The sequence below is a fragment of the Mercurialis annua genome, linkage group LG6, assembly GCF_937616625.2.
Source record: "Mercurialis annua linkage group LG6, ddMerAnnu1.2, whole genome shotgun sequence".
NCBI classification, from domain to species: Eukaryota; Viridiplantae; Streptophyta; class Magnoliopsida; order Malpighiales; family Euphorbiaceae; genus Mercurialis; species Mercurialis annua.
The window spans coordinates 1,115,173-1,127,157 of NC_065575.1; the positions used below are offsets into that span (position 1 = coordinate 1,115,173).

The following is an 11,985-nucleotide window of genomic DNA, read 5'->3' on the forward strand; positions in this document are numbered from 1 at the left end:
TACTCCATAAACTATCCAATTACACATTCACTTACTAAAAATTGGAAATAATAAAAAGCGAATGGTAGCTAATATAATACTATAAGTTATCTCTAATGATCCAATTTTCCTTAATGTTGCAGACATCTCCTTACAGGCTTCGTAATTTCAAGTGTCGTTATATATGAAAAACAATAAATATTACAATAAATAAAAAAATTCAAAATAATATATATAAATAAATTAAATAATACAAAACAACATCAGTTGTACAGTTATTGAGATTGAAAAATGTTTTCGAAATTGATCCCCGTCAACCAGGTGATGAACGCCTTGATTGATATATATGCATATCGTAAAAAGATTGAAAAATTTTGTTATAAAAACCCCACAAAGGACCACCACAAAGGAATGAGTATAAATAATCAAAATTGCTTCAATATGGTTAGCCGTCTTTCGGTAATTTAACGCATTGGCGGAACCAGGGCCTACTAAACCGCCCCTACAATTATAGGGGCGGTTTAGGGGCTGTTTACAAATATTGTTTGCCTTTTTCTATCTATTCACTATTATTTTATTTTTCTAAATAGCCGATCTAAAAAAAATCGATCCTTCTGAGTTGGAGGTCTGGTTCAGCCACTGATTTAACGTACAGATATAGACAAACGACATGCATACAAATGATTAAGGAGCTAATAATGGATGATGTTTTTTATTTTTGAAGTTATATACCATTTTTTAGAATAACTAGTTTCACATTATATGCTATGCATGTGACTTGTAACGTAACTCGTCAATGAATATATTAGTAAATTTATTATAATTATATCAATTTTTTATTTATAATTAATATTAAATTAGTTAAAAAATTTTATAAAAATAAAAATAATATATTCGATTATTACATTTTTTTCCATACTGAATTTTTTTTTTGGTTTTATAATAACCATAATTAAATAATTAACTTAATTTTATTAATAATATCTTTAAAAATAATAAGGTAGAAATTTAAATAATAATATATTAACCAAATACAGTATTTTAATTTTGTAATTAAATCAAACTAAAAGATAGGTATTCCTACTAATTTAGAGACAATTTAATTAATTTTTGGCTTATCCCCTTAAAATCCCCCCACCTTTTACCCCCAATTCGTTTGCACCCTCACGTTGTAAAACCATCAAATATATTCAAATTACGACCTTTCACTTTCAATTGCACCCTCAAGTATTAAATTGACCTCTTTTCACTTGAAAAATGTTCAAATCAATACTTTAAATTTTAGCATGTATTTTAAAATAGCACTTAATATTTTATTTGAAACAAAAATAAACCTATTTTTTCAAGTGAAAATAGATCAATTTAATGCTTGAGGGTGCAATTGAAAGTGAAAGGTCGTAATTTAGGTATATTTGGTGGTTTTGCAATGTGAGGGTGCAAACGAATTGGGGGTAAAAGGTGAGGGGTTTTTAAGGGGATAAGCCTTAATTTTTTACACACTAAAAACTAAATTGGAGATAATTTGCCTACCTAAATTAGGACTTTAATTAAAATAGTAATTAATTAAATAACTAATTAGTTAATGATTATAAAACCTTTATTTAGTAGTAAACTGAAAAGGATTATTCATGTAAATTTGCCTGTCCCCCCTCATCCGTGCTTTTATATATAGGAAAAGGGTCATTTATGCCCTTAAGGTTTGGCTTTAGGATCAAATAAGCCTTCAACGTACAAAAAGGTTCAAATATGCCCCTAACGTCTTAGAAAATGAACAATCAGGCCTTAACGTTTCATTTATGCGTCAAAATTAGGGGCCTGGTTGTCAATATTTTAAGACGTTAGGGGCATATTTGAACTTTTCCGGACATTGAGGGCTTAATTGATCCTCGAGATAAACCATAGGGGCATAAATGACCTTTTTCTCTTATATATATATATAGTATAGATAAGATCTTATATAATATTTGAATGTATAAAACATCATTTAATTTTTGTTCAATGAAATTCCAAAAATAGCACAGATTAATAACGAGTTAATTAGCTTGTTTTATTAAATAAATGAATAATTAATTAAATATAAAATTATCAAAAGCAAACAAGAAAATGAAAATAGACCGAAAGAAGTAGCAGTTATCCTTTTAGCCGAATATAGTAAAAACTTATTGAAATCTGCGTCCATCTCAATCGGTGAGCAGCGTTGGTCTTGTTGTGCGGTGGTTAGTGACGTTCTTGTGGTTGTGATGAGAATTTATAATTTATTTTAATTTATCTTTTTACCATCAAATATTCCAAATATGAAGTAATATGAAGCGTACGTATATTGTAAGGAAATTTAAATAATGAAAAAAAATGAAATGCAGGTAAAGGAATTGTCCTTGCAAGGATAAACAATGTAAGAAATGAATGTGATTTTCTAAATTTGCTTGTTTCCAATTCAGAAACATATAAATAAATGCATTTGGGATGTAATCCATTAAGATTTTACATGGAAAAACCATAGAAGTGTTTCCATATAGTAGAGAATGTGAAAAAACAGGAAGATCGGATATCCCACAATTGTTTCTTAGTGATCCCATGGATGATTGTGCACATAATGGTTCAAATCCAGTTTTCCATATGTTTAAAAGCAATGATGGACTATTACAGGCAAAACTTTTGATGATTTGCCAAATACATATGACCATCGTATCGAATGTTTGACATTCGGAAACTAAAGTCGAATCGGAATGATCTCAACAGAAACAACTTTCCTACAAAGAACATTTATCAATATGCATTTCAACTGTGATTTGCGTTCGGTTCTTATAATTCTGATATCGGATTGTTAATGTTTAAATAATTGTTTATTTCAGAATCTTATCAAAAAAACTCTGATTTAATATAGATGACTACTGTCTTAAGTTCTATGTAAACTTTCATTTCATATTGCAAGATACTCCTCAATTACAGCCAGATCTATGAGGCTCACTACCTGTAAATTTATTACAGAGAATGATCTCTCTGATCATCACTAAAGACATGTTTGGTTTGCGAAATGCAATTCATATGGAATATCGTTATTTATCTGAAATTTGAACCAAAGCAAAGAATAGTTATTCCATATGAAATCCAAACATGGCCATAGTGCTTTTAGAGTGCCAAATCCTAAACATCACACAATGATCCATGAAACATATATTCAGTTTGTATGTGAGCATATACATTCCTGGATCAATATTTCCAGGAGAAATTTTTAGGTAAACCGAGTTTATCACGTCATCCGTAGACTAACCAATCATATAATAACACTTTATTAAAATGATGGGGAAATTGTAATATCATTCCCAGACATAAAAAACGTTGGAAGGTAGATATACAATTTTACAATTAGTATCTTTCTATTTACAGAAAAATCTAAAGAATCTACACTGGAAATTTAAAATTATTCCTCTCTATTCCAGGTAAAACACCAACAGTTTAATAGTTTCCCAACAAGTTCTTGAATCAGATTCATCAGTCCAACAAGGAATACCATCAAATATGACATTTTTATAAGTTTCTTCACAACATCATACCAAATAATAGTTTGATTCTCAATATCCAAAGAGCAATTTAAACAAATTCCAAATTTAAGTCAACCAATTCTAAATTTAAATTAAAACTGGACCAAGGAGCAAGCAATATGGATCATACCAAATTGCACTACATATTGTTAACACTAAATACTTCTATATTAGTATATTCAAATAAAACAGAGAAATTGGCTAAAACTACTATCTAAAATTTTCCCCTCTCTACTGATTTCTGGAATTCATTTAATAAAAACATTATCTTATCAACAAATAGACGGAGTGCTTGTTGTAGTTTGCGTTTGTTTGTTCGGGTTCCGTCCTCCGGCCGCGCTTCCTTTTGTTGTCTCCTTCTTTGTTCTTGAAAATAATAAGCTCTCTCTTGTTGTCTCATTCTCTGCTCTTTAAACTTATATGTTTTCTCTATCTCTTCTTGTTTTTCTTTCTCTTCTTCAGCAGCCAATAGATTATACACTTGAGCAAATTGTTTAAGTAGTTTAATTACCATGCCGAGAATCTCAGCTTGAGCTGCTGCTTCGCCCGTTTGAGAAGGCGGAGGAGCAGAAGCTCTCTCTTCTTGCTTCTTCCTCTGGTTTTGTAAATCATATTCTGCCTTCTGCAGGAGATCATGATCCGCCTTCTGCTGACGCTTGAATCGGAGCAAATCATCGAATTGCTTTCGGGTTTCCGGATCCTTGAGAATCTCATAAGACGAGAGAAGCTTTTGGAATTTGGCATTGGCATTTGGATCATTAGGGTTCTTGTCGGGGTGCAATTTCAACGCCGTCTTCTTGTATGCTCTTGAGATATCGTCCTCCGTCAAACTGGCTGATTTCTCATCGGACGGTAGCTTTAAAACGCTGTAGTGATCGACTGCAACTTCCATATTTAGTGATGCCTAGGAAATGAAATTAGGGTTTCATCGGGTTGGTGTGGTAGATGAATTAGCAAAATCTTCAATTTATTAGAGCAGTTGTTAAGCAAGTAAATAATCCCCATCGCGGGAAGATAAAGAATATTTATAATTCAAATACTAATCTTATCTACAAAATAATTAACAAACTTTACAATTAAAAGAAATTTTAAAATTCAAAATTTAAAAAGAGATCTTAATATCCAACACCGGAAGGTTAGAAGTAAAAATCTCAATTAAACATTTTATAATAACTAGTTTTGCATAACGTATTGTAACCATTGGCCAAATGATAGGGTGAAAGAATATGAATATAAACCCTTGAGAGGAACGTTGCATTTTCTGAAAATTCTGAAAACCACACTTTCAAAATCTCCCTTCACTTGGTAAGGTTTCTCTTGCTCTCTCCATCATATCATCATACATTCCGTAAGTAACAGTAATTTATATGATCTCAAATTCCTTTATTCAATATTGTCCATAAGCATACTTTGAATTATTCAATTGACAGTTATTTTAAAAAAGTGGGTTTTATTTTCAAAACGGCGCATCATTATCACCATTATCATCATAATCTTAATGATTCTGATTTGGTGTCTATAAAAATTAGTCTCTTTATGTGGTTGTCAAATTGAAAAATCAAGTTTCATGGTAAGTCAATTTTTTTTAGTATTCCATGGCTGATTATAGCAACAGTACTATATACTTAAGTCCTGAATTTTTATATTTCTCTTCTCAATATGCAACAACAAATGGTGTGTATTTCTAGATTTTTTTAAAATTTACTATCATGCTTTTGTCCTTTTTTTTATTTTTTTGTTCATGTGTGGTTGCTCAAAAAATTGCATAATGACCACTCTAAAATCTGCAATATTTTTTACTAGTATGATTTTTTTTTAAGATATTATTAGTTTGATTATATACCACATTGTTTGCGCTTTCACTTTAGAGCATCTTAATGGTATTTTTTTATTAAAAAGCATATTTGAATAAATAAAAAGAATTTTTAATAATAATGAATAGAAAACTAATCCAAGTTAACGAATATCTAATTTTAGAGATTATAGAGCTTAAAATGTAAAAGTTAATTGATTGCAAAAGAAGTAATAAAGTATAGAATACATATTGTGTTTTTTTAAAATATAAATTTTTTTGACTCGCTAAATTTGAAAAATTAAACGGATTTTTATTTTATTTTTGAATATTAAAAGTCCATTAAAGCATTGTTTTATTTTTAATTTTTTTATATAATTTTTAGAGAGTCTGTTATAGATGTTCTAAAAAGTAAAGTTTATAGGGAGTTTCTACTATTATTTTGTTTTTTACAAAGTAGATCTTACTTGACCTATTTATCATTGTCAGATGAATTATTATCATCTTCATCCAATGGTGAAACTAACAAAGTAGACTAAAAATAAAGTAACTGTAGAAAAAGCCTTATATATTTAGCTATATCTTGAAGTTTAAATGGAATATGGAACTATTAAACCCCAAAAACAGGTATGTGGAATCATATATCAACTAAAGTTAGATTAATCTTTTTCTTTCTATATTATTTTATTTGTGTCATTGTTTTTGTTTTATTATTTTTTTCTAATAGCTTTTCATGGCTTTGTTATATCTAGTGGATTTTTTGTAGTTAGTGATATCGTAGGTAATATTATCTTGGCTAGGGCTCTATGTTGGCGTACCGATTTTGATACTCATTGGCGCTTCAGATATCTGTAGAGGAGGTGTTACTTACAAGATATGATGATCTAATTCTGAATGGTACTGATACTGTTAATTTCTCCTCTACCAATGACAAAAATGCCGAAATAGTTATATAAATCTAGTATCCTAATTCTCAAAAATTAAATTTCAAATGTAATCGGGTGGCCCATCTGGTGGTTAAAAAAACCCTTGTCGATGACTGCCCTTGTTGTTCTCATCACACTCTTATGGAATGGCTCACTCAAAATTAGGGGTGTTAAAATGGATCATTACACGATAACACGATTCGCCTAACCCGTAAGTTTGGCGAATCCGGGTTGGGCTTAGCGGGCTCGTGTCGAAAACGTGTCAACCCGTTTATGACACGAAATAAATGGGTCGTGTCACGAATTGACTCGCGAACCCATCTAACCCAGCTAACCCGTTTACAAATTATATTATTTATAATAATATAAAAATAAAATAGTTATAAATATAAAAAATAAAAATAAAATTATTAAATTAATTACTCTATCCGTCCCACTTTAGAAGTCCCATTTGATTTTACACATAGATTAAGAAAACATTAATTATTCTTGTCTTTTCATATTTTTTTATGTTTTGCCCCTATTAATGATAGTGGAATTTTCCATAGAATTCTTTTAAGATAACTAAACTAAGGGTAAAATAGGATATTCATTGAAAAAACATTCTAAAAATAGTAATGGGACTTTTTAAATGGGACATCCCAAAATAGAATATGGGACTTCTTAAACGGGACGGAGGGAGTATATTAATATATAAATAAAGTTAATTATATTTAAATCTTATAATTTGATAAATTTGAGGTTAAAATTATATTTATATGATTTAAAATATTCGTAAATGTTAAGTGGGTCGTGTTAGTCGTGTCGTGTTAGTCGTGTAATTGTGTTAATCATGTGTTACCCGTTTATCTTAACGTGTTAATCGTGTCGTGTCGTGTCATTCGTTTAAAATTCGTGTCGTGTTAGGGTTGTGAATTTTGACACGATTAGTTAAATGGGTCGTGTTCATGTTGACCCTAATCGTGTCAACAGAGTGGTCGACATGACACGAACACGACCCGACAACCCATTTTAACACCCTTACTCAAAATTGTTGAAGAGTCGTTCATCTCTATATTTCTCACGTTTCATTCAATAAAATTTTAGCTTTTGACAAAAAAAAAACATTTGCATTACATCTTAAAAAACATTCTGAGAGTGAAAATCTCCAAAACCAAACTTTATATTATTTCTAATATTTATAAGATTGGTTTTGCCTCTCTCTTGATTTATGGATTTCATCAATTACAGACTTAAATAGTTCACGTATTTCTTCCGCGTGTTTTCTTCTTTTCTGTTCTTGATTATATGCTTTCTCCTCTTGTTTTCTATTCTTTTGTTCTTCGAAATTATATGCTGTCTCTTTTTGTTTCTTCCTCTTCTGCTGTTGAAAATCGCCTGCCGTCGTCTTTGATGGTTTGGAATTCTTCTGCCGGAATTGGCGTTCTGTATTTCTCTGCTGCTGAAAATTATATGCTTCCTCTGCTTGTTTTTTTCTCTGCTGTTGAAAATTATATGCTTCCTCTTCTTGTTTCTTCCTCTGTCGTTGAAAATCATACTCTGCCTTCTGCCGGAGATCACGCTCCGCCTTCTGCCGGAGATCATGCTCCGCCTTCTGCTGACGCTTGGACCGGAGCATATCGTCGAATTGCTTTCGGGTTTTTGGATCCTTGAGAATCTCATAAGACGAGAGAAGCTTTTGGAAATTGGCAGTGGCATTTGGATCATTAGGGTTCTTGTCAGGATGCAATCTCAACGCCATTTTCTTGTATGCTGTTGAGATATCTTCCTCCGTTAAATCCGCTGATTTCTCATCGGACGGTAGGTTTAAAACGCCGTAGTGATCAACTGCAACTTCCATATTGTCTGATGGCTAGTAAAATACGTAAAGAATAAAGAACAGTAATAGGGTTTCACTAGGCTGTAACTTATAGTAGTAGATTAGGGTTTATCGGAATCAGTGAGTAAATTCTTTACAATCTATTGGCGGTACTGAATCGTCAAGCAAGTAAATTGTTCCGTTCAATAATATCATTAATGTCTTTTTCAAATGAAATTTTTAAATTTTACATTCATGATTATTTGAAACGACAAAGCACCAAAATATAAATGTCTACAAATGTAATTCTTTTCTTTTCAATGATTTGTCTTCTGTTTTTATTTTTATTTTTTGAGAATTGATATGTCTTCTATTTAATGCTTATTCCCTCTCTCTTTTCAATTTAATTCAATATACTACTTCTTTAATTAAGACTAGTTTCGCATTACGTGCTATGCACGTGACTCGTAACGTAACTCGTCAATGAACATATTAGTAAATTTATTATATTTATATCAATTTTTTATTTATAATTAATATTAAATTAGTTAAGAATTTTTGTAAAAATAAATATAATATATTCGGTTATTAATTATTTTTCATACTGAATTTATTCTTTTTTTTGTTTTATAATAACCTGTCACGACCCAAAATCGAGGGCCGCGACCGGCGCTAGGGAATGGGAATTATAGTTCCGAAACCCGTAGCAAGCCTGAAATTCACTAAGACTTTTTCGCAATAAACAATCATATAATGACTTTACAAACACCGCATTTAAACATATACTTTACAAACACATCATTTAAACAAAGATACATTAATATACAGTGGTAAAACCATACAACGTGCTCGGACTTATCGTTTCCGTATCATGAACGTATTAGCCCGGCATAAACCACTATGTCAAAATTACATCACGGGAATTTACCTCCGTGATAACTATTGTAGCCAGACCTCATATACACAACAGACATTAACTATAAACCATATAAAATTTCACTGCTGTAATAGGCCACGACACTGGTCAGACATCATACTACTGCAGCATCTACGGAAGTCGGGGCTGTACATAGCCAAAGGAACTTCCGGTTAAAGACGAACTTCTAGCGACGTCTAGAATCTAGGTACCTGAAAAACACACTATTTGGGGGTCAGCTATTAAGCTGAGTGAGTTATACTTTACTTACCATATTATCAAAATAAGCATCGCATTTAAAACACTTTTTTTAAGATATATATATATATATATATATACAATCACATTTTCAAACAATTCCAACATATACAATTACAGCGATTGCAAACAATTCACTTAAGACAAGTATTTGATCCGATCGAAACCTTAATCTTAAACTCCTTAACCTCTCCTAAACCATATCACATTCAAATCATATCGTCCGAGTGGCCGGGTCCCGAGATAGTTCGACCGAGTTACCCGCTACCACGTGGCATAGTCCCGAGATAATTCAACCGAGTTACATCATGCCACTACTTAATCCCAAGTTGTGGGTCCCGAGATAGTTCAACCGAGTTACCCACCAGATACGGGTCCCGAGATAGTTCGACCGAGTTACCTCGTATCTGCCACAATTATAATCCTCCTTTCCGATACCCAAACATATTCCATTTCATAATTAAAAATATGATCAACATTTAATGAGCTCATATCAAACGTATCTATGTACGAATATCTAGACTTTCATAAACACCGGTGATCACACGGCCTATTGACGCCCAATAGGTAGCTCGTTTCTTCGGATCATATACAAACTCACATTGGCAAATAATCGACAAGTCATAAGCAAAGTAATACAATTCATATATCAAACAAGTCAAACCAATACAATGTAGTTCACTCCATAAACAAACAATTCAAATATAAATCAATCCAATAAGAACCACCCAATAAAATCAAGCTATATAATTTATGTGATGCATTTAATAATAATAATAATATATATAGTATATATAAAATAGTTTTTAATACGATAATAAGAGTGAGTAAAATATACTCACCGCTTGCTATCCATAATTTTCGATAATACCTAGCGATCTCGCGTTCCGTAAGTTTCGGGTTCCATTGGTAGTCGCCTCGTCAAGTCTACACAATTTCGATAATAACTCGAATTAATTACAATCTAACTATAATTAATTAATCCAAAACTAGGTTTCTAGCCAACTTTGGCTATTGAAACCGTTTACTTAAAACAGTCCGACCACTAAATAAAATTGACATTCTTAATGTTCAGAACGTCGCCTACAACTTTCATTTAGGTCTCGGACTGAGATAAGTACCCGAAGGTGTCGGAATTTGGCCCCGAAGTTAACAACTTAGGGCTGTTCTAAATTTCAAAACTGCTATGCGCGACATAATATTCTGATTTATTTGAGCCACTTAGAGGCCGAAATAGCAGAAACTTATACTTAGACATTTATAGACGACATCCTTAAGTTTCCGTACCAACAAACGGAACTTAATTTGGAGCTAAATAGCTCGAGATATTGCCCTTGCAACATGGCTGTTTCGCAGCGTAAAATTTCCAGCAACATTGTCAAATTCTCAAGTTATCTCTTTAACGTTTCGGTCGACTAAAACAGCCTATATACTCAACATTACACCAATTACTACAGCCTTTAATCATGTCATTATCACCAACTTAAACTCATTAAAATCTTAGTTCAAAGTTTAATTCAAAACAGTTTTTACGTTATGCTCGAAACTAGTTACGTAACACTTAGTGTTTGCGTCGATCTTAAGCGATACAACCATCGGGAAAGGGTGGCATCAGCCCCCATTTCACTATCCTTCGGCCCTCCCCTGTTTTGGCAGGGAAGGGGCTGCTTCAGCCATGGTGCAACGCACCATGGCTGCTGAAACGCAGCCCCACTGTGCGAAGCACGGTGGTTCCTTTCCCGTAGCCTCCATGGCCTCCAAAAGCCACCATCAACAAACCTACCTCCATTAAACCCTACCAATCAACCCTAACCAATTAACACAACTCTCACATCTCACCACAACACATCAAACTCAGCTCATAAATAATAATTCATGTCATAAACCATCAATTCTAACTTATTAATCATCATTTTAAAGCTTAAAATCATCATCAATACTAAGCTCAATCTAAACAGAATTTTTACAGCAAAACTCTAACCAAATAAAGATATTCTTACCTTGATTTAATTCCATAGATCGATAGATAATCCTCTCCTCTTTCCGTTGCCGCAAAAATCATCCAATTTGGTGAAGAAATGTGCAAGTTATGGCCTTAAGAAGTTGAATTGCACATGGTGTTCATCAAGAGGAAGAAGATGATGATTCTAGAGCTGAGATATTGTATAATTCTGAGTTTAAATCAAATGAGTTGCCTTATATATTTATGGAAAAATGTATAACTTAATCCCTCACTTTGCCACCTCCTCAACTTTCAATTTCAAACTTTTCTTTCGCCTAGTTTAGTCCGTCGATCGCTTAATCGTTCCAACTCGATAAATTCCGTGTTGTTTACATCCAAATAAATAATATTTTTCCGCTATCTTATTATTTTATATTCGGTAATTAATTTCACTAATTTTTAGCTAAAACGCTCAATTTTTCAAATTGAGCAAAATGACTATTTCCGTCATTTTTTTGTCCTTATCTTCATTTGACAAATATCAATATCCAAATAATCGATATAATTATCTTAAATATCAACTCCCGCAAATAATTTATTTAAATTATATTTTCCGGGCAATAAAATTCTATTTTCTAATTTCTTGGGGACTTTAACATATTTTAAATTCCAATTTTTCTTACAATTTTCTTTAGTCCCGTCAAACTATTTAGGCATTATAAATATTGAAATTTCTTCTTTAAATTTCAATATCAACCTATTTTCGTCCTTTTTTAAATATTTTCTTATTAAATTCTTCCGATAACTTCTTTTCTAACCGCTTCATTATTTT

At 31.9% G+C, this 11,985-nt stretch overlaps 2 protein-coding genes and 1 long non-coding RNA gene across 3 annotated transcripts; all 3 read right to left on the bottom strand.

Moving 5' to 3' along the window:
• Positions 1 to 2,899: 2,899 nt before the first annotated feature.
• LOC126686642 (pre-mRNA-splicing factor cwf23-like) lies at positions 2,900 to 4,413 on the bottom strand. Its single transcript, XM_050380783.1, has 3 exons — positions 3,807 to 4,413; positions 3,429 to 3,517; positions 2,900 to 2,950 (listed from the first exon to the last, which is right to left on the bottom strand). The coding sequence occupies exons 1-3, from the start codon at positions 4,411 to 4,413 to the stop codon at positions 2,900 to 2,902; spliced, it is 747 nt and encodes a 248-aa protein (XP_050236740.1).
• Positions 4,414 to 7,410: 2,997 nt separating this feature from the next.
• On the bottom strand, positions 7,411 to 8,079 carry LOC126686643 (pre-mRNA-splicing factor cwf23-like). The gene has a single exon (XM_050380784.2). The coding sequence runs from the start codon at positions 8,077 to 8,079 to the stop codon at positions 7,411 to 7,413; it is 669 nt and encodes a 222-aa protein (XP_050236741.1).
• Positions 8,080 to 8,838: 759 nt separating this feature from the next.
• LOC126686128 (uncharacterized) lies at positions 8,839 to 11,367 on the bottom strand. The gene is made up of 3 exons (XR_007643789.1): positions 11,212 to 11,367; positions 10,054 to 10,138; positions 8,839 to 9,177 (listed from the first exon to the last, which is right to left on the bottom strand). It is a non-coding gene; the product is annotated as an uncharacterized LOC126686128 (long non-coding RNA).
• Between the last annotated feature and the right edge of the window lie 618 nt (positions 11,368 to 11,985).

Excerpts from the sequence above, each read along its gene's own strand:
- LOC126686642 (XM_050380783.1), bottom strand. The coding sequence starts at position 4,413 with ATGGAAGTTGCAGTCGATCACTACAGCGTTTTAAAGCTACCGTCCGAT. Across the intron at positions 3,518-3,806 it reads CAAACTACAACAAGCACTCC|AAACTTATAAAAATGTCATA; the intron begins GTCTATTTGTTG and ends GATGTTGTGAAG. Across the intron at positions 2,951-3,428 it reads GGGAAACTATTAAACTGTTG|GTAGTGAGCCTCATAGATCT; the intron begins GTGTTTTACCTG and ends ATAAATTTACAG.
- LOC126686643 (XM_050380784.2), bottom strand. The coding sequence starts at position 8,079 with ATGGAAGTTGCAGTTGATCACTACGGCGTTTTAAACCTACCGTCCGAT.